This window comes from Carettochelys insculpta, chromosome 4, assembly GCF_033958435.1.
Source record: "Carettochelys insculpta isolate YL-2023 chromosome 4, ASM3395843v1, whole genome shotgun sequence".
NCBI classification, from domain to species: domain Eukaryota; kingdom Metazoa; phylum Chordata; order Testudines; family Carettochelyidae; genus Carettochelys; species Carettochelys insculpta.
Window position 1 is genome coordinate 83894960 of NC_134140.1, and position 24197 is coordinate 83919156.

Genomic DNA, 24197 nt, shown 5'->3' on the forward strand with positions numbered 1-24197 from the left:
CTATGAATTTCAAAGGAAATGCAGCCTTTAGTGTATAAAATATGTTACAGCTGGTTGCCTAGGCCATTTAAACCTATAAAACAACAATTGCAGAGAGTGCTTGCTTTTCCAAAAAACACATAAGTGCCTCAGATTTTTATCAGAACTTGGTTTGAATTAATATTTGGGTAATAGATTGCATAAATTTAGAAAGAATCTTTGAGGTACTAAATTCCAAAGTGTCTTTTCAATGCAGAGCTGCTTGCACCAAATACTTTTTGCCACGAAAACACATTTTGTTACTTTATGCTGTGCCAAAGAACTCTGAATGTAGCTTAACGCTTTATGGATGTTTTTTAAAAAAATCAGTTTTAAAGATTGTTTAGTGTGATTATTTACTGCTGTTCATAATATTATAATTCTTTCTAGAAAAGCTACCTTTCTATTTATCTCCTGAGTTAAGATTCAACTTTTTTTCAGAAAACCGTACATACTCAATGCCTCCTGGGCAAACTTTAGTTTGATATATGCCTAATACCAGATTTCTATTTTCTCTTGTGCTCAGAAGAGTATATATGGTAAAAGTTACATTTAAAGTGAAATACAGTTGGTTACTTATAGGTCAGTATTTAAAGAGTTAATTTCTTATTAGGAGGACAGGAAATCTGGCAACTATTGCAAAAACTAGACCTAATGGTGCACACAAACAATTTGTCAGTCTTCGTAAATGTAAGTAGCTTTCCGCAAAGTGGTTGCTCTCGCTTTGTTTGACCAGGCTAAACTTTTCCTTTTCGGACTTTAAATCTTAGATGTGAAACATGATCCACATATTCAATCAAAATCATTTAATTCAAAGCATATTTTGATTGGAACAAAGTTGACATGGAAAGAAACTCTAGAATAATAATAAAAAAAAAAGTTGAAAGGCCTTTCTATCATATATTTAGCAGGAAAATTTGAAACAGTTCTAATTAGGCTGAAAAAACCCTGCCTTCTTCATTGTAAGTTACAAAGGTCATATATCAATGTTAAGGAAACATTACCTCTAGTGTTTGAAATCCAGCACATCCAAACATAACAGACCTGTTGTTTTTTTGTTTTGTTTTGTTTTAATTTTTTGTGTGTGTTTAACCTAAAATGTGCTTAACATATTTAAATTAATGGTCTGGTGCTTGAGCCATTGCCTTTACAGTGCTCTGTGTGAAAACGTTTTTATAAATTATAAATCAAAGTATCTGTTGTTTGTATTTCCCATCTTTAGAACATGTGATTAGATATTCCTATTTGTATGTAGATTTTTTCTTTGGTTGGGTGTTGGAGATTTACAATGAATTTTGTAATGACTCAGTTTTATTTTGACTCATTATAATGGAATACTTTGTTTCAAAGTGATATCAAAACACTTTAACCCTTTGGAGACAATGGACATTTATTTGCATTTGTACTTTTGGCAAACAATAATGTTCTCAGATGTTTGAAATAATTCAGTTTTTTTATATGCTAAATTGATGTATTCCCAGAAAAATATACAGAAATAAAAGAGTGTGGACAAACTCAAGTTCAAGTGCATGTTCAAAACATAGTTCTAATGTCTAATAGACATCTTCTTTTATTTTGATTATATTTAAAGCTATTTAACAGTCAGTGGGACAGTAGGGCAAGTAGGAGCATTGCCTTATATTTCCGGATAGTTTCACTGCAAATAGATTTGTCTGAACAATGCTTATACTGGCAAAATTATGTATACTTAACATATTTGTTTAAATGAAAATTAGAATAACCTTAGTCTCTAATATTTATTTTTAAAATACATGCAGTTTCACATGTTGCACGTGGTTACCTAGTGTAAAATAGGAAAAAAAGTATTTTGTAGGAGAAAAATCTCAAAGTGGTTGCTTTAAAAGTGTGTTGCTACATTAATCAGAGCCTTAATTTGAAAACTGTAATGGTATATAATCAATGTGATACAGTGAGCAATTTAGCTGTAGAAAGAGTATTGTTTCAAACCCTTTTAATCTAACCTATTTGTTGTTGTTTGGAGCACATATATAATGCTTTTTCTATAGCACCTTCTAAAATAAATAAATACAGTCCTTCATACTTTTTTGTTTTCGTTCCTTTCATAAAATTGGCAATAAAAAAGCCACATAATAAATCACAAATTTCAGAACCATGTTTGAACAGAGTTTAAATTGCTTTTTAATTATTAACATTTCATTTGGCATTTGAAATATATTTTTGAATAATTTGAAATTTAATTTATAATATTAAAACCTTACTCGCTTAATATTTCTGACACATTTCTTGTTTGGAAATGGGCAAATGAAAGTTACTAATAGGTGTTTGTGTTTGACATCTGTGTACTGTACTTTTTAGCATATCTCAAGTGTTTTAGTCTCTGCCTAATAGATCTCATTAAAAAAACAGCTATCAGCCCCAAGACAGTTTGTCAAAGCTAATATAAGTCCCACTGGACTGAACTGACAACTTGTACATAGCTTATATGACAGTCTTTCCATGATCTTATTTGATCCCGAACAATTGGGCATTAATCACTAATTTATTTTATAATAACTCAGTACAGTTAAATATTACTGTGTTGTGTTGAACATGGTAGCTGCTTGTCTTTTCTCTCTTCTTTTTTTTCTATTTCTATTTAAAATTTTATTCAGAGCATGCATGGGTGTAAATGATGTATCCGTACTGCAGTGGGAGTACTAACAATTGACTGGCTAGCTTTAAGAGCAGCATGGGAAGAATGTTAGTATCCCATAGTGGCACACCATATATAACTCTGGCCTTAATGAGCACTGACTGTCCTAGAGGTCTGAGTAGTCCTAAATGTTTAGCATTCCGTGGCTGTAATAGGTTGGTTGGTTGGCTTGGAATGGGCAAATATTGAGCAAATAAAATTTTAAGTAACTCTCCCCCGTGTTTTTTTTGGAGAGAATTTGCTGTGAATACAGTACATTTGTTATGAATGTTGTACTTTACATTTTTCAGTTTTTAAAGGGGGTTTTGATTTTATAGTCAAATAGAATTTTTCTGTTACACTGTTGTCATCCCAGAAAATAGTTGAATTTTAATCATTGTGAAGTTCAATTCCCTTTATGCCTACAAAGATACCATTATATCCCACTCTCTTCAGCCTAATTCATAATTAACCTAAAATTATGGTTTTATCTGCTAGCCTAGAATGACAGAAAATCTTATCTTTTCAAATGTTGTGTTATATTTGGCCTTTCCTGTAGTGACTGAGCATTGATGTTCATCTTGATCTCTCTTCTTTTAGCCCTCACATCCTAACAACTGGGCAAAGATGTTTAAAAATGCCCTAATGTAATGTAAAGGAAATAACAAATAATTTCCATCATCTTTCCATGGTTAATTTCCTGTTCTGTAATTCTACATCTGTTTAGCTTAAAAGAACATTTTTGTCTTAACCTTGCAAAAGTGAAGCAAAGTCCACCAGCAATTCCGTGAATGAGTGGTGCAACTGTAGTTTTTAAGAGCTTGTTAGATTTACATGTTTGATAACCTGAAGAGACTGCAGAACAACGGTATTAGTAGCTATCAATGCCCATGTGTTTTATGGGTGTAATATGAGCATTATAATATATTTCATTTTGCATTTTTATTAGAAATTTTTGCAAGTGAAAAATAGTAAAATATACTTGACCTGTGTTTGTGTAGTGAACATATAAAATCATATGACATTAAAATAAATTTTTTCTAAGATGAAATAGGTAAAGCAGAAACTAAATATGTTCTATTGTTAAAAGGTTTTGGCAGGATAGCAAGAAAATTAATGCACATCATTGTCATTTGCTGAGCTTTGTAGAATTTTATAGCCTCACATTGTCTATGGACACTCATGAGACTCCTGACTATTTTTATCTTATTAAACAATTTTGAAGTCATTAATTTTTAATTTGCCTGGTTGCTGTTTTTATAGTTTAATTGTGGAGGTTGTGTGTATGTGAACTTGGAGTACTTTTATATAAATGAGTCTCATATAAGCATATATACTGTAAAGATTTTTTCCACGTGGTTTTTTATATTTCTTTTTTTGCTAGGACATGTGACATACTATCTGGTAATCTGTTTCAGAGGATATTTTCAGCCTCTGAATAGCTGAGCATTCAAATTAAAAAAAAAAAAAAAAGATGAACTGAAGATATGTACAGGTCTTTTCTTGATTGAAAGTTCTAATTAAGTGAATCGAGGAAAATTAACTGAAATTAGCTGTCAGAAAGTCGCATTTAAATGAGTGATGAGCTGGTCTGGCAGTAAACATTTAAATGATATAAATTGCCATTTAAGTGTATGGTTTAATGTTTGTCATGCATTAATGTGACATGAGACTACAGTGACAATCAAGCAGCTTGCTCTAATTTGAACATATTTAGGGCTTTTGTGTGGAGTATACCACACAAATTAAGACAATGGCTGTTTTTATGTGTCAATTTAAATGTTGTTTTCAGACATTGGTTAATGAAACTAACCCATCATTTTCTGTACAAATGCCAGAGCAGTTTTTTAGGTTTTCAGATTAGTTTTAATTTCTGCTTTTCAAAATAAGGAATTTCCTTTAATACAAAAAAAAAAAAAAACCCTTAGTTTCTGTAGGTCACATAAAATAATAATAGATTTCTCTGTATTGTTTTATCTGTACTTATAAAAAACACAATTTTACTGAATTCTGCACAAGATAGATAGAACAAGTCCCGCCAGTTATTTGAAGTGGTAGTATTAAATATATGGAAATAGAGCAGATTTATTCTAGATAATACCTTTGAACATGTATTGAACCAAATTTGTTTGTTCAGGGATTTATTCTTGTTAATGTATAATTGTTTTTTCTATGTGTTGGACTTTGAGTTAGCCGAGTGTTTTCAGAACAGTGTTTTGATCATCCAACATACTGCAGAAAATGGTTCTGTGGTTGTACATATAAAGCTTATGTATTCAGTGGGCAGTTGTAAAACCTTCATGTTTGCTGCACCTTAGTGTTTTGTACCATGATGGTATTTAGAATAGGGAATATGATGATGAAGGTCATTACCATGAGCAGTAGAGTCCATATTTTAAAGGCATACTGTCTTTCTGTAGTTACCAAAATATTTCATTATTTTAAGTACTGTATTTTAAAGTACATTATTTTAAGTGTTTTAATTACTACTAAATTGAATAAGAAGTTTCAAGTCCTGGAAGTTGTGAAGAGGGGATGGGGGGGGGGCGGGGGGGTCAGAGTTTTCTTACATCCAAATCAAATCCTGCTAAATCTTACAGGAAGATCCACCTTCCCAGGTTATGGTCTTGTGTAGTCTTGGATCAGAAACAGCAGCCATCTACCTAGTGCTTGCTGCTAGTGTGATATCAAATCTCCCGTAGGATATGTCTAACGTCAGAAGAATTCTTCTTTCAGAAGAATTATTCCAGAATAGCTTGTTTCCAATAATGCTGCTGCATTCAAGGGCTACGTGTATTCTGGCCTCTCCCTTTCAAAAGGGGCATGCAAAACTGGCCAATTGAAAATGTAAATGAGGTGCCTCATTTGCATCGTGATTGCCACTCACTATTTTGAAAGTGTTGTTTTTGAATACCAAAACGGCCGTGTAGATGGGGGTGCTTTCGAAAGCGGAGCTTCCTTTCGAAGGAACCCTGTCTACAACACTGTTTTAGCTTTCAAAAACAGCACTTCCGGAAGGGCAAGTGTCTGTTGTTATGCAAATGAGGAACTGAAGATGCAAATTAACACACAATTTGCATTTTCAATTGGCCATTTTTGCATTCCCCTTTGTAAAGGGGAGGGGCAAGTGTAGATGTAGCCAAGATTATTTCGAAATAGCACTTAGCTATTTTGAAATACAGCATCAACACACCATAGAGCCTATTTTGAAATACAGCCATTGGGACATAGTCTGGCTTATTTCAAAATAAGCGCTAGTCTTGTGGAGTGAAGTTTACCCATTTTGAAATGAGCCAACTGCTGTTTTGAAATAGCAATTGCATTGTGTAGATGCTGGCAAAGTATTTCTAAATAACAGGTGTTATTTTGAAGTAGCTTTGCTTTGTAGACATACCCTTAGGCTACGTCTACAAACAGCAATCTTTCGAAAGGTCTTGTGGAAGATCTCTCCCAAAAAAACCCTTCTTTTGAAAGAGAGCATCCACACACAAAAAAGTGGATCAAAACATCAATCCGCTCTTTTGATAGAGAGCATCCACACAGTCTCTGCTCTCTCAAAAGAATGGGCTGGGGATCGAAAAATCCAGAGCCATGAGGACTGCTCTTTTGGAAAAAAAGGACCCCTACACGTGTTTTTTTCCTCAAAGAATTCTTTCAGAAAAAGGAGTCCTTCCTCATCTGGGAGAAGAAGAGAGCCACCTGAAAAGTGCTGTGTTCTTTCGATTTCAGATTGAAAGAGCACGTTTTCTGTATAGACGCACCGTGTATTCTTTTGGAAAAGGCCCGGTCTTCCAAAAGAGCTTGCTGTTATAGATGCAGCCACTGACTCCTGAAACAGATGCTAAACTGTAAAGTGTCTTGTGTAGTATCACAGACTGGAGTGACCTAACTGACTTTTCCCAGCTATTCATACTGTCCCTGGTCTCACAGATGACATGCAATGGTGTCTTTGCTAGAATTCACCCATTACAGAATAAAGTTGATGTCAAAAGACCCATCCAGAGGCAACATTGCACATTTGCAAGACCAGATGGGTCTGGAGGTGAATGAGGGTCATGGTTTAGTTGCCTGTAAACTGGAGAAGTTTTCCAAGCCTACCTACTTTGCTCTGTGTGAGGCAGACTTTCTGGCAACTCCATCTAGATTGCATCCCTTAGTAGGTTAGCTAAATATGATTTTTCGCAGTCATGCTTTTCTGTTGGAGCTTTGTTGTAATAAACTGAAGGCATGGAGACTATGGAACACAGGTTTCCAGCCCTATATTTGCATCGTATTGGTTAAGTTAAGGAATCTTTTGATCAGTATAAGACATTGTGAATTAGTCCAAAAATCCTTTCAATAAGCAAAGGAGTATGACAGTAAACTGCTAGTACCTCTTTGTGAGGTGCAAGAAATAGAGGTTTAAGGGATGCTGCAGCACTCCCCAGATTTTGTGCTACCTCACAGAGACTCAGGCACCAGCCCTCACCTGGGGTCCCACAGCTGCCTGGCTCCGGCTAGTTCCAGCTCCACTTGGGGGTTCCTGGCAGCTGGCCCCACAGTCTTCACTGTTGGCCCCAGGGCCCTGGTCACTTAGGGCTCCCACTGCTTGGTCCTGCCAATTCTGCTTCAGGTCCCAGGACCCTGATTATCAGTCCTGTGCCTGGGTCTTCACCATAGGGAGGTGGGGATGAAAGCTGAGACTGGAGTAAGGTGGGGGGACATGGCTTAGAACCCTCACCCTAAAAATTGTTCCAATGCCACTGACTTTCCAGAGCTTCTTAGAAGTTTCTGCTTACCTATGCTCTGTGCAGGCATGGGAAAATTTTTGTCCATACGTCTTAAGATGAAATCACCAGCACACTGATCTGATCACTTGCAGTTAACTTGGTATCTGTGTCATAAAGAACAATGCCAGGTAGTCACTTGTCTGGAGCTGTGTCTACACTGAACCCTAGTGCCAGCAGTTTGATGCAAATAAGAAGTCTTGAAAATGCAAAGTGATTCATTTGCATATCCACATGTCTAATATGCATATTCATGAGACTAATTTGCATACTCCCGGCAGAAGTCAAGCAGTGTAGATATGGTTCTGCCATCAAAAAACCCTTTGTCAGCAGCCCCTTGTGCCTGATTCTTTTCCAAACAAAGGTGTTTTTTTCCCAGCAGTACCACATCTACACTGCTTGATAGCTTGCTGAGTATGCAAATCAATCTCATGAATATGCACATTAATGGTGTGAATATGCAAATAGGTCATTGGTTTCCTTTTTGGAGACTGCTTATTTGCATCAAATTCTGGCACTAGGGCTCTGTGTAGACACAGCCTAGATGTTCCAGTGACAGGCATGTGTCAGCTGTATTTTAGAGATGTTTATTTCATTTGTGTATGTAATATGCTATTCTAACTAATTCTTTAATCTTTTTCTTACTATTTCAGTAATAATAATATGGCAAACTTGAGTTGCATGTCACAACTTGAGAAGAAGCTCATTTTAACATTCAATTTCTGCCTTTCAGACCTATCAGAATTGCTTTCTATGTCCTTTGTTTTCCTTTTTCTAAATTAATGTGTTAACGGGTGCCTTATGAAACAGATGGTTCTGGGACAATATGTTAAATATTATCTGGAAGAATATTTTATTACTTATTTGCATTACTGTAGGTCCTGGGAGCCCAAGCCAAAAGTGGTACCTGTTGTGCCTAGTGCCCAAACAACCACAGTAGAAGTATGTCTGCGTGGCAGTTAAACATCTGTGGCTGGCTTTTGTCATCTGACTTGAATCATGGTGCTCTGTCTTTGGGGCTGTAAAACAGCCATCTATGTTTTGGGCTGGAGCTCCCAGCTCTTCAAGAAATGATGGTTGCAGAGCCTGGCCTGAATGTCTAAAGTACAATTTTATCATCCTGTAGCCTGAGCCGGCTGACACAAGCCAACCATGGCTTTAATTGTAGCATAAACATACCTTAAAATTACAATTTTGGACAAGCATGAGTATACAGATAAAAGTAATCACAAACCAACATATTTGTTATAAAGAACTTCCTGGTTGCATTTCACCTGATCATCCCTAGTTAACTTTTAATTCATCAAATCTCTCAGCCCTCTGCCCATGTGTCATAACTGACTTCAGATGCTGTCCATTCACCCTCCCCATCCAACATAAAGAGGGGCAGGCACATTCTGCCTTTTTGTGTCTCATTATTGCCCACTTCATTGATAGAGTATGGGGCAATCTGGACTTCGAGGGGTGGGGCAGACAGGCCGTATGGCTGGTCCTTTCTACCCTACTATGTTTTTAGTAGTAAGTGTTATAATTTTTTCTACATTTTCTAAAATATTAGCAAAATTAGTGTAGGGGAACTACTAAAGATGATTTCATGTCCTACTTATGAATATTTTCATGTATTAATAATAACAGATGTCAAGATAACCTATTTTGCATTTTATTGCAGGCCTTGGAGAGTGAGTTTGTTTCATGCCAGCTTCACCAATGGATTGATCTAATTTTTGGCTACAAACAGCAAGGGCCAGAGGCTGTCCGATCCCTGAATGTTTTCTACTATTTAACCTATGAAGGTGCGGTCAACTTGAGTTCAATAACTGATCCCATACTGAGAGAGGTAAGCTAGCTTTTAAGTATGGAGAGGGAAAATGTGTTACACTAACATTTAGACTGTAAAGGAGTCTGTTCTGCGTAAGTGCAGCAATAAATCTTCATTTCTCTAGCATTGTGAGTTTGGTTGTTTGAGACCCAGGGTGTCTCCAGTCTGATGGCTCTGTCACTGTGGCATACAAAATTAGTGGACATTTCTGCAAATGTTCTCCTTGATCTCTCTGTGTCTAAGTTTCATACATTGAATTATAAGGTAACAATAAATGTTGAACTACTCTTTAATTTGCTCAGTACTGTCCATTCTACTGTCTGTTCACTGGCTATGTCCTGAATGAGGCAAGAGACTCATGAAAACGTAATACGAATAATCTTAGTTTTGTCTGTCCCTAATTTTTGAGAGGCTCAGTTGCAACTTTTAAAAATTTCTTTTCACACACGTTAATGTACTAATGCATAGGTACAGAATATTGTACAATTATATTCACCATTTTTTTTATTTGGCTTTGTCCTGATGTCAAGTTAAAATTTGGTGTGTTTGTTGATAGAAAAAAGGAGAAATAACAGATCCTTAAAATCTTTGGTGATCCTACCAGATATCAGTGTAATAGGAATCTTGTATCCAGGGACAACAGCTCCATTAAGACAAAACTATTTTCTAAAATATTCTTCAGAATTCCTGCCAAATATTTCTTTCGGGGGGGGGATGGCTTTTGTTAAAAATAAAAAGTGGTTCATGATAAGTTTTGCCTCTTCTACTGAGCTGTAAACTTGAAACAGATATTTATATTATAGAATAAACGTGAGAGTGTATCATATGTTTTAAAATATTTACCACTCATAACAGATTATTACAATACACAGCTAAAATAGTTTTATTTAAAAGACTGGCTCAATTTATGCCACATGGAAGGAAATGAAGGAATGTTTAAGCTGTGAAATTTTCACTTCATAAATATAAGGTTTGGTGTTCACTCTAAATTGTAGACTTATATTAGGGTTCCAGTTTTTGTTGTTTCTACTTATTGAGAAAGGTAATAGAGTGGGCACAGGTAATCATTTCAATCAATAAATATTCTTTCATCTAGCCCTATTGTTTCCTCAAGCTGCACATACAATCCAAACTTCAGAATGAATTTATTTAAGAGCATTATGAAGTTGACCAATAAGGGGGTGACAGCTAATGGGAAGATTAAAAAAAAAAAGTTTGTATTGTGTCTTTGAGCTAAATTCCATACATCTTAGGGGAAGATATGGCATAAAGTTAGAAAGTAATAAAATAGAGACTGGAGCATTTGGCTGGCAGGAAAATTTTATTAGCACCTGTATCTGAAATAGTTATTCTTTGAGTAGATGCAGCCATGTATTTCATGTAAATGTGTGTGCATCCAGTACACTAGAGCCAGAAACTTTATGTAGTACCTGTAGGAATGGCACTCATACTCTATAGTCCTAGTTCCTCTCCCTGAGCCATGTAAGGGCATTTGTCACTCCAAGTCCCATCAGCTCCTTCTCACCGCCAGTGCCTAGGGTTGGAGTATTGTGTGGTTGGTGTCTGTGCCTGATGCTTTTGATCTGTTTTCTGAAAATCTGTCATGTATATGGTAGTTGTATCTTAGGTTGGTTTAGTGTTGGTTAGAGTAATTGGCTGCCCCCATGTGAAGCCCTCAACTGGGTTTAGGCATTGTATACCACAGAAGGGGCATTCACAATAGCAATCCCCCAAACAAAGGTGCTTGTTGTGCTTCAGCAAGGGACACCTTAGAGTGGTGCTCCATCTGCAGAGTCAGGTAGCAAGAAACTTGTGGTTGAAGTGGCACATTCTAGAGTGCACACTGTGGCATCAAGGGCCTTGTCGGATAGGTGGTCATGATGATTCCGTGTGCTCAGATGCTGAGGAGGAGGAGTTATCTTCAGAGTGCTGAGGAAAAGCAACACACAAAATGACTAGGGACCATTCCAGAGCTTGGAGAAATGCCTCCTTGTCTCCTAAAAGGAGTGCTGACTGGCATCATGCTCTCTGAGGTGGTTCATGTCTGTCTAATCACTCCCCATACCACACCAAACGCAGTGAGAAACTGTAACATCAACTCTGTTTCCAGCCGTGGTGCATTCATTGAGTCTGATACTGGTGGCATTGGCACTGACAGTCTCCAAGTCAAATCGTCTTTTGGTGCCAGGTGGAAGTATGTACTGCACATGGTGATTTTCATTCCTCTTTGGCCTTAGGGCCTCTCAGTAAAATTATTTGCCGGTTTCCCTATTGTCATCAAAGAACTTCTAGGACATCTCAAGATCCAGGTCAGGATTGTCCTCTCCCTTGCCATCAGATGGACAGTGGAGAGTTCCCCAAGCTCACCATCAGTACTTGAGAATGGTATCTGTCCAGCATTCAGGTCAAGGTCTGTTGGCTTGGTACCTATTGGCCACCAATACCTCATTTCTCCTTGGAATGCTCATTGGCTCCTGAGGTAGTGCTATTTTATCTGTTCCCAAATGGAATCACCGGTCCTGAGGGTGACACTTGTTCTCAAACTTAATTTCAGTCCTTCCGAACAGATCCTTTGATGCAAGAACTGGGCTTATTATTACAGAAAACCTTCTCACACTCTCCAGATAACTCTACCATGTGGGAATTCTCTTTTCTCTTGGTGCCCTTTGAGGCACATCAGGAACCTCTGAAGCATATATCTGCTTCCTTAGGTATGCAGGCACAATTCCTGCAGAAAAATACGCAAAGCTATTGGATATTCTCCAATCAGCTCAAAGAAGAGTCGCCCTGCTGATAAATGAGGCAAAGGCCATTTGGAACACAAGAGCTTCATTGTACTGTATGACAAATTGTTCAGATAAATGGTATTTCATTCCAATGCAAGACTTTGAAAGTTTCACCTCCTACCTACCCCCCAACTTTGCTAGAAGTAACTGCAGCAAATGAAAGGGCTGGGTAGGGCAGGCAGGTGTGAATTCACACCCAAGAGCAAACTGGCCAAGAGAACTGACTTAGGCTGGGTCTACACTACAAGATAAAATCAAATTTATTAATATTGATTTTGTAACTCTGGAATTTATAAATTCAATTTTGACTATCCTCACCTTCCCACATTGGCAAACAACTGTTCCAGTAGTACATTGTGGGAACCTGTCTCACAGTTTCCTCATCTCCATAGCATTCTGGGTATACTCAATGGTCTTTGACATCATCTTCCTAAAATGCATTTTCCTCATTCACCTCTTATGTTAAGCAAATGTCCATTTTTCTAGTCAGAAGGAAAGAAGAGTAGGGCATCAACAAAGATGGCAAAATTAATAGAAATCTCTTCCTTCCCTAACTGAATTATTAAGGATTTCATGAAAATCAGCAAGTGTGGTATCTTCTCAACTGGCCCTCCACTGAGTGTACCCCCTCCCATGGTTGCATCTGATCCCTGAAAAACTGGAAGAAAGAGTTGAAAGTGAAGATTTTGAAAAAAGAGAGTTGCTGAGGGGAGGGTGTTTGGCTTTCCAGTGCACCATTCGGCTTCTGTGCACAGTCTGTGTTCTCAACTGGCCATCCACTGACTTCCCCCCTTCCTTGACTGCATCTGATCTCTGAAAATAACACACAGGGACAGTCTGTATTCTCAGCTGGCCCTCTGCCCACTCTTCCCTGCATGGAGGGATGCAAAATTGGAAGAAAGAGGATAGAAAAGGCTAGGGAAAAAGTATCTTTGTCTTCTTCTTCGAGTGTCCCCGTGGGTGCTCCACAATAGGTGTTGGGCTTGCCCGGCGCTGCAGATCGGATCTTCCAAGCAGTTTCTGCCGGACCGCGCATGCGCCGGCGCGCGCCGCTCCCTTGCGCGCTCCTGGCCATGTGCGCGATCCGGTCCCCGCCAGTTCCTCTTAACCGCCGTCGGCTGCAGACGGAATCCGACTAAGCTAAGGCCAAGTTAGCGTATTCAATAGGCTTTAACTGTTTTTCTTTAAAGTTTTTCAAGTTCTTAGGCTACTGCAAGTTAGCCGGTTGTTATTTTTCAAAAAAAAAAAAAAAAAAAACCAAACAGCAAGCGGGACAGCTTTCAGTCCAGTCCCAGTAACAAGCGCCGGAGGCCGGGAGCATAGGGCCATCAGCCCTCCTGCTGCGGCAGGCCATCAGAAGGGGATAACAGCACAGAGAAGGTGCTAAGTACCCATTTAACAACTGAAAGACTCACCAACAATGTCCTCTTCAGGATTTAAGAAATGTGAGTCCTGCCGAGAGGCAATGCCAGCGTCTGATGGGCACAGTCTATGCATAAGGTGCCTTGGGGAGTCCCATGTTGCACAGAAATGCTCCTTCTGTGCAAAACTAACAGCCAGAGCAAGGAGGGACAGGGAGATGCGGCTTAAAATGCTGCTCTTCGACAAGGCCCTCCAGCCAGACGTGCCGGAGCGGCCGCAGCAGGAGGGACCCTCCGGGGCCCATAAAAGGAAAGCCGCCTCCCTCACCCCATCAGCGCAAAAACGGAGGAAAGCCTCCCCAGCCCGATCCCTGCCGGCAGCAACAGCGAGCGGGACGGGAGGAGCGAGCAGCCCCCAGCCGCAGCAACAGCTGATCGGCGGCGGCACGGAGAGCCACATGGAGGCGGCTCAGCCTCCGATAATCAAGCAGCTGCCCCGCACCGCAGGCAGGGCGGCGGCTAAACAAGCGCCGGTACCGGCGGCACCGCAAGCAGCGGCACCGACCCCTGGGGAACCGGTGGTGCAGAGCGCGCAGGCACGCAGCCTACAGGCACCGGAGGACACCGCACGTGCGGCACCACCCTCGAGCGTGCCGAGCACGGCGCGGACGGGGCAGAGATCCCCTACAAGTCAAGGGGCGGAGTTACCTCCTCAAGGGAGGGGGAAGGCTGCACACAAGACGAGGCATCGCAGCCCCTCTCCAGACAGGGCTGTGGAGTTGCTCTCTCACAGCCCTCCGCTTATGTTGCAGACTTCAACTAGAAGGCAGGGGTCCCCCCTAGCCTACCCGGAGCCCCCTTCTCCATTTTTGCAACCAGCCTCACCCTGCCTGGGACCACCTTCACCCTTCCTGGGGTTTGAACCGCTGAAATACTATTCAAAATCGCTCTCTCCAGTGTCCCAGATCTCTCGACGATCTCGCTCCCCCAGACGCAGAGGGTATGCACCAAGGGAGTGGTCTAGGTCACCTTCCCAAGCACAGTGCCTATACTGCCATGGTCGCCCCTATCACGCGGGGCATAGACACCATCGGCAATCTACTAGGGAAAGATCCCCACAGACGATCGCGTATCCCCAAGGGCAGTTGCAACCGGGGACAGAGACTCAAGCATCTCAGGGGGGACTGGTTATGGAACCCCGAGATTTTCCCTCGCAAACCTCTAGTGAGAGGGTGTACCATCACCAACAGGAACCGGAAGGGTCCAGAGACACGTACCCCAGCGGTTCCTTGCTCTCCTCCCCGGACGAGGCTATGGCCCCGGGGGACATCCATCCCCCGGACGATCTCAAACAGTTTCAAGAGCTTTTTCGGAGGGTGGCCTTCACGCAAGGCATCCAGACAGCAGAGGTGCAAGAGAAACACCATAAGCTCCTCAAAAATCTGAGACCTCCGGCCTCCTCCAAAGTAGCAATACCGCTTGATGAAGCAATCTTGGAGTCCGCCACTATGATATGGCAGACCCCTGCGACTATTCCGCCTGTCCACAAGAGAGCGGATAAGAAATACTTCGTGCCGGCGAAGGGCATGGAGTTCCTGTTCAGCCACCCACAGCCAAATTCCTTGGTGGTGGAGTCGTCGCAACAAAGATCAAAGACATCTCAATTCAGGACAGGGGGAACAGACAAAGATGCCAAGAAGCTAGAGCTGTTCGGCAGAAAGGTCTACTCCTCCTCCACTCAAATGTTGCGAATGGCAAATTACGCAGCGCACTTAGCGAACCATAATTTCGACAAATATTCTAGGTTAACCTCCCTCATGGACTCGCTTCCAGGGGACAAAAAGCCGGTGCTCAAGGCCATCGTGCAAGAAAGCTACACGGCCTCGAGGACGGGAGTTCAGATCGCCCTGGACGTTGCGGACACAGCAGCACGTTCCACAGCTACGGCAGTGGTGATGCGAAGGGAGTCCTGGCTCCAGACTTCGGGTATACCGAGGGATCTGCAGGCGAAGATGGTTGACCTTCCCTTCGACTCGCAGAAGCTGTTTGCTGAATCAACTGACTCGGTCCTTCATTCCAGTAAAGATTCAAGAGCCACACTTAGGACCCTGGGGATTTACACCCCTCCATACAGAAAGAAAAAGTACTACCCTCAACAAAGACGGTACCAGTATCAGCAACAGCGTCCCCAGTACCACAGGGGTTACGAGCAAGGGCGACATCAAGAGCACCATCAGTACAGAACTCCCAGGCGACGTTCACAACAGAGCCATGCGTCCTCGGGGCAGGGCCAAAGGCCACAAGTTTGACACACAGATCCAGGGCTGCGCCATCACTACCATCGCACAAGGTCATCCGAAGCGGCTATTCCACCATCGCCTCCGACCATTCTACGACCAGTGGCAAAGGATCACCACAGACAAATGGGTGCTGGAGATCATAGTCACGGGGTACACCATCCCCTTCCAGTCGCTCCCACCGCCACGACCTCCACCCAGGCCCCACCTCCAGGAGGCCTCCCAAGTAGCGAGGCTCAAGCAGGAGGTAGACCATCTCATGCTCATAGGGGCAGTGGAAAGAGTGCCGGAGCAACTGCAAGGAAAAGGGTTCTACTCGAGGTACTTCCTCACGGAGAAAAAGACAGGAGGCTGGAGGCCCATCTTAGATCTTCGCGGCCTCAACCGGTACCTGCGCAAGCAACGCTTTCGGATGATCACAATCGCCTCCATCCTTACAGCACTGGACGATGGAGACTGGTTCGCAGCCCTCGATTTACAAGACGCGTACTTCCACATAACTATCCATCCGGCTCACCGGCGATTCCTCCGGTTCATGGTAGGCAACGAACACTTCCAATACAAGGTCCTACCGTTTGGCCTCTCCTCGGCCCCCAGAGTCTTCACCAAGACCTTGGCAGTGGTGTCAGCCTAGCTGCACAGACAGGGGGTATTTATATTCCCGTATCTGGACGACTGCCTGCTCAAAGGGGCCTCGAAGGGGGAGGTACTACGCATGATACGCGTCACAGCAAACACGATCTCTTCACTCGGCCTGGTTATCAATCTGGCAAAATCAAAAATAGACCCCACACAGGACATAGAGTTCATAGGGGCTCGTATAAACTCGGTTACAGCGAGAGTATATCTACCAGAGGCTCGCTTTCGGGCCATCGGCTCCCTCGTGCAGGTCATCACCTTCAGCCCTATGGTGCCGGTCTTGACGTGCTTACAGCTGCTGGGCCACATGGCAGCGGCAACGTTCGTAGTACAGAACGCCAGGCTACACATGCGCAGCATGCAGCACTGGCTGGCGAGCGTATACAAACCGGCAGTACACACCGTTCACAGGGTGGTGTCGCCCACACCGGAGGTGCGCAAATCCCTCCAATGGTGGGTAAACCCCAGGAACTTGCTAACAGGGGTACCCTTCCACCAGCCACAAATATCGGTTTTTCTCACTACAGATGCCTCCCTCATAGGGTGGGGAGCGCACATGGGCGAAGAGGTGACTCAAGGACTGTGGTCATCCACGGAGCAGTCACTACACATAAATATACTGGAGCTCAGAGCAGTGTTCAACGCCTGCAGACACTTTCGAGACCATATACAAGGCAAAGTCGTTGGGATCAGTACAGACAATACCTCCACCATGTTTTATATAAACAGGCAAGGAGGAGCTCGATCCCGTGCCTTATGCGCGGAAGCAGTCCGCTTATGGAACTGGTGCATCGCCAACAATATAATCTTGAAAGCCTCATACTTGCCAGGTGCGTACAATGTGAAGGCAGACCAGCTGAGCAGGCATTTTGCACTCACACACGAGTGGCAGATCCGTCCCCATCTGCTACGGCCGATTTTCCACACATAGGGTTTTCCCCAGATAGACCTGTTTGCCACTCAACACAACAAGAAGTGCCCACGATTCTGCTCCAGGGCAGGATTAGGATGGGGGTCCCTGGGGGACGCGTTCGCGATCCTGTGGAGGGGCCCCCTGCTTTATGCTTTTCCTCCCACAGTGCTGATCCACAAAGTCTTGCAGAAAGCCAGGAGGGAAGGGGCCCGGATGATCCTGATAGTCCCAACGTGGGATCGACAGCAATGGTTCCCCCTACTCCTGCGCATGTCGGACCGTCCACCCATGCCTCTTCCGGTGGCGCCGGATCTGCTCACACAAGCCCAGGGGTCCATAGTGCACCCGCACCCCCAAAGCCTGCGACTACAAGCGTGGTTAATCCATGGCTCAGCTCCCTAGAGAGCACATGCACAGAGGAAGTGCAGCAAGTCCTAGAAAGTAGCAGGAGGACTTCCACCAGGAAGACCTACAAGCAGAAATGGACTCGTTTCACAGCTTGGTGTTCTACCAAACAGCTGGCCCCCCTTTTGGTGCCTATACCTACAATACTAGAGTATTTACTGGACCTCAAGAGAGGAGGACTCTCGCTATCCTCGTTGAAGGTCCACCTTGCCGCCATCTCGGCGTTCAGACACGAAGAGGAAGGGCACACGGTTTTCACCCATCCTATGGTTACCGGGTTCCTCAAAGGGTTGGTAAACCTATACCCCCCTTGGAAACCGATTCCACCTTCGTGGAACTTGGACCTGGTGCTTACCACGCTAATGGGACCACCGTTCGAGCCCTTGGCCACGGTCCCCCTCCGCCTCCTTACAATAAAGACGACCTTTCTTCTTGCAATTACGTCAGCTCGTAGGGTGAGCGAGCTTGCGGCAGTCATGGCAACGCCACCCTGCACTGTTTTTTCCAAGGAGGTGGTAACCATATGGCTGCATCCAGCCTTTGTTCCCAAAGTTTCTTCTGAGTTTCACATTAACGAACCTATTGTTCTACCCTCGTTTTATCCAAAGCCTCATAACTCCAACAAAGAGGCGCGCCTGCACCTCCTGGACGTGAGGAGGGCACTAGCCTTCTACGTAGACAGGACCAAGTTCTTCCGGAAAACGGATAGACTCCTAGTCTCCCTCGCTCCCAAATCAAAAGGAGAAGGTCTCTCCTCGCAGAGGATCTCAAAGCACATTGTATCCTGCATAAAAATGTGCTACGAACTCAAAAAGACTCCTTTACTGGCCACGCCCAGGGCTCATTCCACTAGGGCGGTGGCGGCATCAACAGCCTTTTTCAAGGGCGTTGCGTTAAAAGTCATTTGCAGAGCGGCGACCTGGTCATCCTACGACACCTTCGCCAAACATTACGCCCTTCACAGAGTATTCCAAGAGGATACCCGTCTCTCTACAGCGGTGCTCTCAGGGACAAGCTGCACATAATCCGATTACCCACCTCCTATCTTGGGTTACTGCTGGGTAGTCACCTATTGTGGAGCACCCACGGGGACACTCGAAGAAGAAAGACAGGTTACTCACCGTAGTAACGGTGGTTCTTCGAGATGTGTCCCCGTGGGTGCTCCACTACCCGCCCATCCTCCCCGCTTCGGATCTCTGTTAGTGTTTTGCAGGGGCACCCGAGGCGGTTGGTCGAGGAACTGGTGGGGACCGGATCGCGCACATGGCCAGGAGCGCGCAAGGGAGCGGCGCACGCCGGCGCATGCGCGGTCCGGCAGAAACTGCTTGGAAGATCCGATCTGCGGCGCCGGGCAAGCCCGACACCTATTGTGGAGCACCCACGGGGACACATGTCGAAGAACCACCGTTACTACGGTGAGTAACCTGTCTTTTCCTCTTCACTACATAGACATTGCCAACACGGGGGATGGCAGTGAAATCTCATTCACTGAACTTATAACAGAAACAGGAATCTCAACTGGCGCTCCATCCTGTGTTTTTGAGGGGTCAAAGCATGAAGCAAGATAGGAAATGTTAGGAAAAAGAGTTCATAACTGTAATATCAAAGGTTTTGCAAAAAGCAGAAGGTGTCTGCAATGGGAAGCAAGCCCCTGAAAATATTTTTTGTGGGGAGGGGAAGGCTGTGATCTGCGGCTGCAGAGCTGGTTGAAATGTTCCCCCACCCCTGAAAATCTTAGCTTCTGGGGAGCGACTTTACCCTGGCGACATCAGGCCCCATGGGTCCATTGCTGGGGCGTGGGGCATAGGGATTTCAGTGAGGGGCTAGTTGAAGTAGTGACTTCCCCTCAGCAGCAGCAAGCCCTCAAATATGTTAGCCACAAGGGGAGGCTTCCCCCTGGTGGCAGAAAGACCTCGAATGTATATTTAGGGTGAGGGCCACTTGAAGTAGTCTCCCCCTGAATATCTTAGCCACCGCTGGAGGCCTGAAATTTGTTCCTGCCCTTGGAGCCCTAACCACATGCAAGTCGGGACATGGTGCTGCCTGCCAGCAAGGTCAGCACTGAATGGCAGGCACATCCTTTTATTGGGTGGGGGGCTACCCTTGAGATATGGCTGACCATGGGAAAGACCCCAACTTTGTGGTGCCTGTGAGGGAGGAAGGGTAGGGGCATACACAAATGTAGAGTGCTGACAACAAGCTTCTCAGTCTGTTATGTAAGCACAATCCCCCACAACAGTCTTGCTGCCACGTGGCGTGGCAGGGCAGCAGCTGCGCCAGGTAGCACAGTAAAAAATAACAAGTGTAGAGACAGAACCTTGAACTCCATGCTGGGGCTATTTGTAATGGCTAGATGTGCTCGCAGGGCTAATAGCAAGGAAGAAAGATGTTTCTCAGGCTCTCATACAAACATGAGCCCACAGCCACAGGCTTCCTGGTCACGATTTGAAATTCACGGTCTTCGTGTTACCTAATTCCTGTGCACCTGGGGAGCAGCGGCCAGAGCGGAACACTGAGGGGCATTGTGGGTTACATATGGGACACCTCTGGAGGCTAATAAATTAAATTTTAAGATGTAGCACTTCCACACTAACCTTTAATCGAACTTTTGAGTTCAAGCTTGATGCTATACCCATCATGTACCGCAGATGATATATCAATATTAGAGCACCCCAAATTGAGCTAATGATATTTACAATGAAGGCAGTCACATGGTAATATCGAGCTAACAACCTTAAATTCAAATTTATCACATAGTGTTAGATGCAGCCTTTGTGTGGGGAGAGCTATATAACTCCCCTTCCCTGCAAATTCATATGATGAACCAGTAGGCTTTGTTCTCTAAAGCTATGTCTACACTGGGACACTATATCGAAATAGCTTATTTTCACGTAGCAATATCGAAATAAGCTGTTTCGACACGTAGCATCCGCACATCCTTCAGGGCTGGTGCCGTCAACGTTCCCCACAGGGAAGCGTCTACACACAGAAGCAGCCCCAATCGGAATAAGGGGGCTAGGAAAGCCTGTGGATAGGGTCTTGCCCTTCTGGGGCAACAGCAAGATGCTCCCTTAAAGGGCCTCTCCCAGACACACGCAGCCTGCACAGCACAGGTCCGCAGAGCTGACAACCTGTTGCAGACCCTGTGCACGCAGCATGGACCCCCAGCAGCAGCTGCAGCAGCAGCCAGAAGCCCACACGGCTGCCTACGAGGCAGTGGGCGCCCTGCTCGGTGCTGCGGAGGAGTCTGCCTAACACCTCCTGGAAGATGAGCTGTCCTCCTTGGGGGATGAAGGAGCTGCCCCAGACCACCATGTGGCTGTCCCAGCCCAGCCCCCAGCGGGTGCACCGCCAGCTATAGAGGTATCCCACCAGCACAGAGTGGTGGGAGGGGCTGGTGCTTGGGGAGTGGGACGATTTTTGACCGATGGCTCTGGAATTTCTGGATGAGCCGGCAGACTTTCCGCAAGCTCTACCAGTGGCTCACCCCTGCCCTGCGGCACTAGGACACCCCCATGCGGTGTGTCCTCACTGTTGAGAAACAGGTCGGCATCCTTGTCTGGAAGGTGGCCGCTCCAGACAGCTACCGATCCATAGGACATCAGTTTGGTGTGAGCAAGTCACTGTCAGGGCTGTCATGGAGGTAAGGGGACCCTGGGGGGAGGGAGGGAGACAGGAGGGGGTGGGAACCCTGGGAGGAGGGGATGGGAGACCAGGGGCAGCTCAGGGGAAGACCAGGCACACCCTGCAAACCCCTCACGGGTGCTCATGTCCTCCTCCCACAGGCAACTATTTACAATAATCATAGAATCATAGAAGAGTAGGACTGGAAGGGACCTCGAGAGGCCATCGAGTCCAGCCCCCTGCCCTCATGGCAGCACCAAGCACTTTCTAGACCATCCCTGAAAGCCATCTATCTAACCTCTTCTTAAATATCTCCAGTGATGGAGATTCTACCACCTCCCTTGGCAATTCGTTCCAGTGTTTGATCACCCTGACAGTTAGGAACTTTTTCCTAATGTCCAACCTGAACCTCCCCTGCTGCAATTTAAGTCCATTGCCTCTTATTCTATCCTCAGAGGCAAGGAAGAACAAGTTCCCTCCCTCTGCCTTATGACACTCTTTTAGATACCTGAAAACTGCTATCATGTCCCCCCCTCAATCTTCTCTTTTCCAAACTAAACAAGCCCAATTCTTTCAGCCTTTCTTCACAGGTCACATTCTCTAGACCTTTGATCATTCTCGTTGCTCTTCTTTGGACCCTCTCCAATTTCTCCACATCCTTCCTGAACTGTGGTGCCCAGAACTGGACACAATACTCCAGCTGAGGCCTAACCAGCGCAGAGTAGAGTGGAAGAATGACTTCTCGTGTCTTGTTCACAACACACCTGTTAATACATCCTAGAATCATGTTTGCTTTTTTTGCAACAGCATCACACTGTTGACTCATATTTAACTTGTGGTCCATTATAACCCCTAGATCCCTTTCTGCTGTACTCATTCCTAGGCAGTCCTTTCCCATTCTGTATGTGTGACACTGTTTGATTGTTCTTTCTTAAGTGGAGCACTTTGTATTTGTCCTTATTAAACTTCATCCTATTTACCTCAGCCCATTTCTCCAGTTTATCCAGATTCTTTTGAATTATGACCCTATCCTCCAAAGAAGTTGCAACCCCTCCCAGCTTGGTATCATCTGCAAACTTAATAAGTGTACTTTCTATGTCAATATCTAAATCGTTAATGAAGATATTGAACAGAACCGGTCCTAGAACAGACCCCTGCGGAACCCTACTAGTTATACTTTTCCAGCAGGATTGAAAACCATTAATAACTACTCTCTGGGTACGGTTATCCAGCCAGTTGTTCACCCACCTTATAGTAGCCCCATGTAAGTTGTATTTGTGTAGTTTATTGATAAGTATATTATGTGAGACCGTATCAAATGCTTTACTGAAGTCTAGGTATAGCACATCCACCGCTTCTCCCTTATCCACAAGGCTCGTTATTCTATCAAAGAAAGCTATTAGATTGGTTTGACATGATCTGTTTTTAACAAAACCATGCTGGCTGTTCCCTATCACCTTACCACCTTCCAAATGCTTGCAGATGATTACTTTAATTACCTGCTCCATTATCTTTCCTGGCACAGAAGTTAAGCTGACTGGCCTGTAGTTTCCTGGGTTATTCTTGTTCCCCTTTTTATAAATGGGTACTATATTTGCCCTTTTCCAGTCTTCTGGAATCTCTCCCGTCTCCCACGATTTTCCAAAAATGATTGCTAAAGGCTCAGATACCTCTTCTGTCAGCTCCTTGAGGATTCTAGGATGCATTTCATCAGGCCCTGGTGATTTACAGACATCTAATTTTTCTAAGTAAATTTTAATTTGTTCTTTTCATATTTCAACTTCTAAACCTACCCCTTTTTCACTAGCATTCTCTATGTCAGGCATTCCTTCAGATTTCTCAGTGAAGACCGAAACAAAGAACTCATTAAACATCTCTGCCATTTCCAAATTCCCTGTTACTGTTTCTCCCTCCTCAATAACCAATAGCCCTACCCTCTCCTTGGTCTTCCTCTTGTTACCAATGTATTTGCAAAAAGCCTTCTTGTTTCCCTTTATGCTTGTAGCTAGTTTGAGCTCATTTTGTGCCTTAGCCTTTCTAATCTTGCTCCTGCATGCTCGTGTTGTTTGCCTATATTCATCCTTTGTAATTTGTCCTAGTTTCCATTTCTTATACGATTCCTTTTTCAGTTTGAGATCATGCAAGATCTCCTAGTTAAGCCAAGGCAGTCTTTTGCCGTGTTTTCTGTCTTTCTTATGCAGTGGGATAGCTTGCTTTTGGACCCTTAATAATGTCCCTTTGAAAAACTGCCAACTCTCCTCAGCCGTTTTTCCCCTCAGTTTAGCTTCCCATGGGACCTTACCTACCAGCTGTCTGAGTTTACCAAAATCTGCCTTCCTGAAATCCATTATCTCTATTGTACTGTTCTCCCTTCTACCCTTCCTTAGAATTGTGACCTCTATGATTTCATGATCACTTTCACCCAAGCATCCTTCCACTTTCAAATTCTCAATAATTTCCTCCCTATTTGTTAAAATTAAATCTAGAACATCTTCCCCCCAGTAGCTTTTTCAACCTTTTGGAATAAAAAGTTGTCTGCAGTGCAATCCAAGAATTTATTGGACAGTCTGTCCCCTGCTGTATTAGTTTCCCAACATACCCCTGGATAGTTGAAGTCCCCCATCACCACCAAATTGTGGGCCCTGGATGATTTTGTTAGCTGTTTAAAGAAAGCCTCATCCACCTCTTCCACCTGGCTAGGGGGCCTGTAGTAGACTCCTAGTAGGACCTCATCCTTGTTTTTTACTCCTCTGAGTCTAATCCAGAGACTTTCAACCCGTCCATTTCCAACGTCCATCTCCACCTCTGTCCAAGTCTGTACATTTTTAATATACAAGGCAACACCTCCTCCTTTCCCTGTCTGTCCTTCCTAAGCAGGCTGTACCCTTCAATACCAACATTCCAATCATGAGTATT

General features: G+C 44.0%; 1 protein-coding gene across 8 annotated transcripts in view; it reads left to right on the forward strand.

Moving 5' to 3' along the window:
- Positions 1 to 24197, forward strand: part of LRBA (LPS responsive beige-like anchor protein) — a 657226-nt gene that overhangs the window by 546168 nt on the left and 86861 nt on the right. For all 8 annotated transcript variants that reach the window (XM_074993191.1, XM_074993193.1, XM_074993194.1 and 5 more), the window contains exon 48: positions 9107 to 9274. In XM_074993191.1, coding sequence (XP_074849292.1) covers positions 9107 to 9274 — 168 coding nt within the window. The remainder of the gene's footprint in view (positions 1 to 9106; positions 9275 to 24197) is intronic.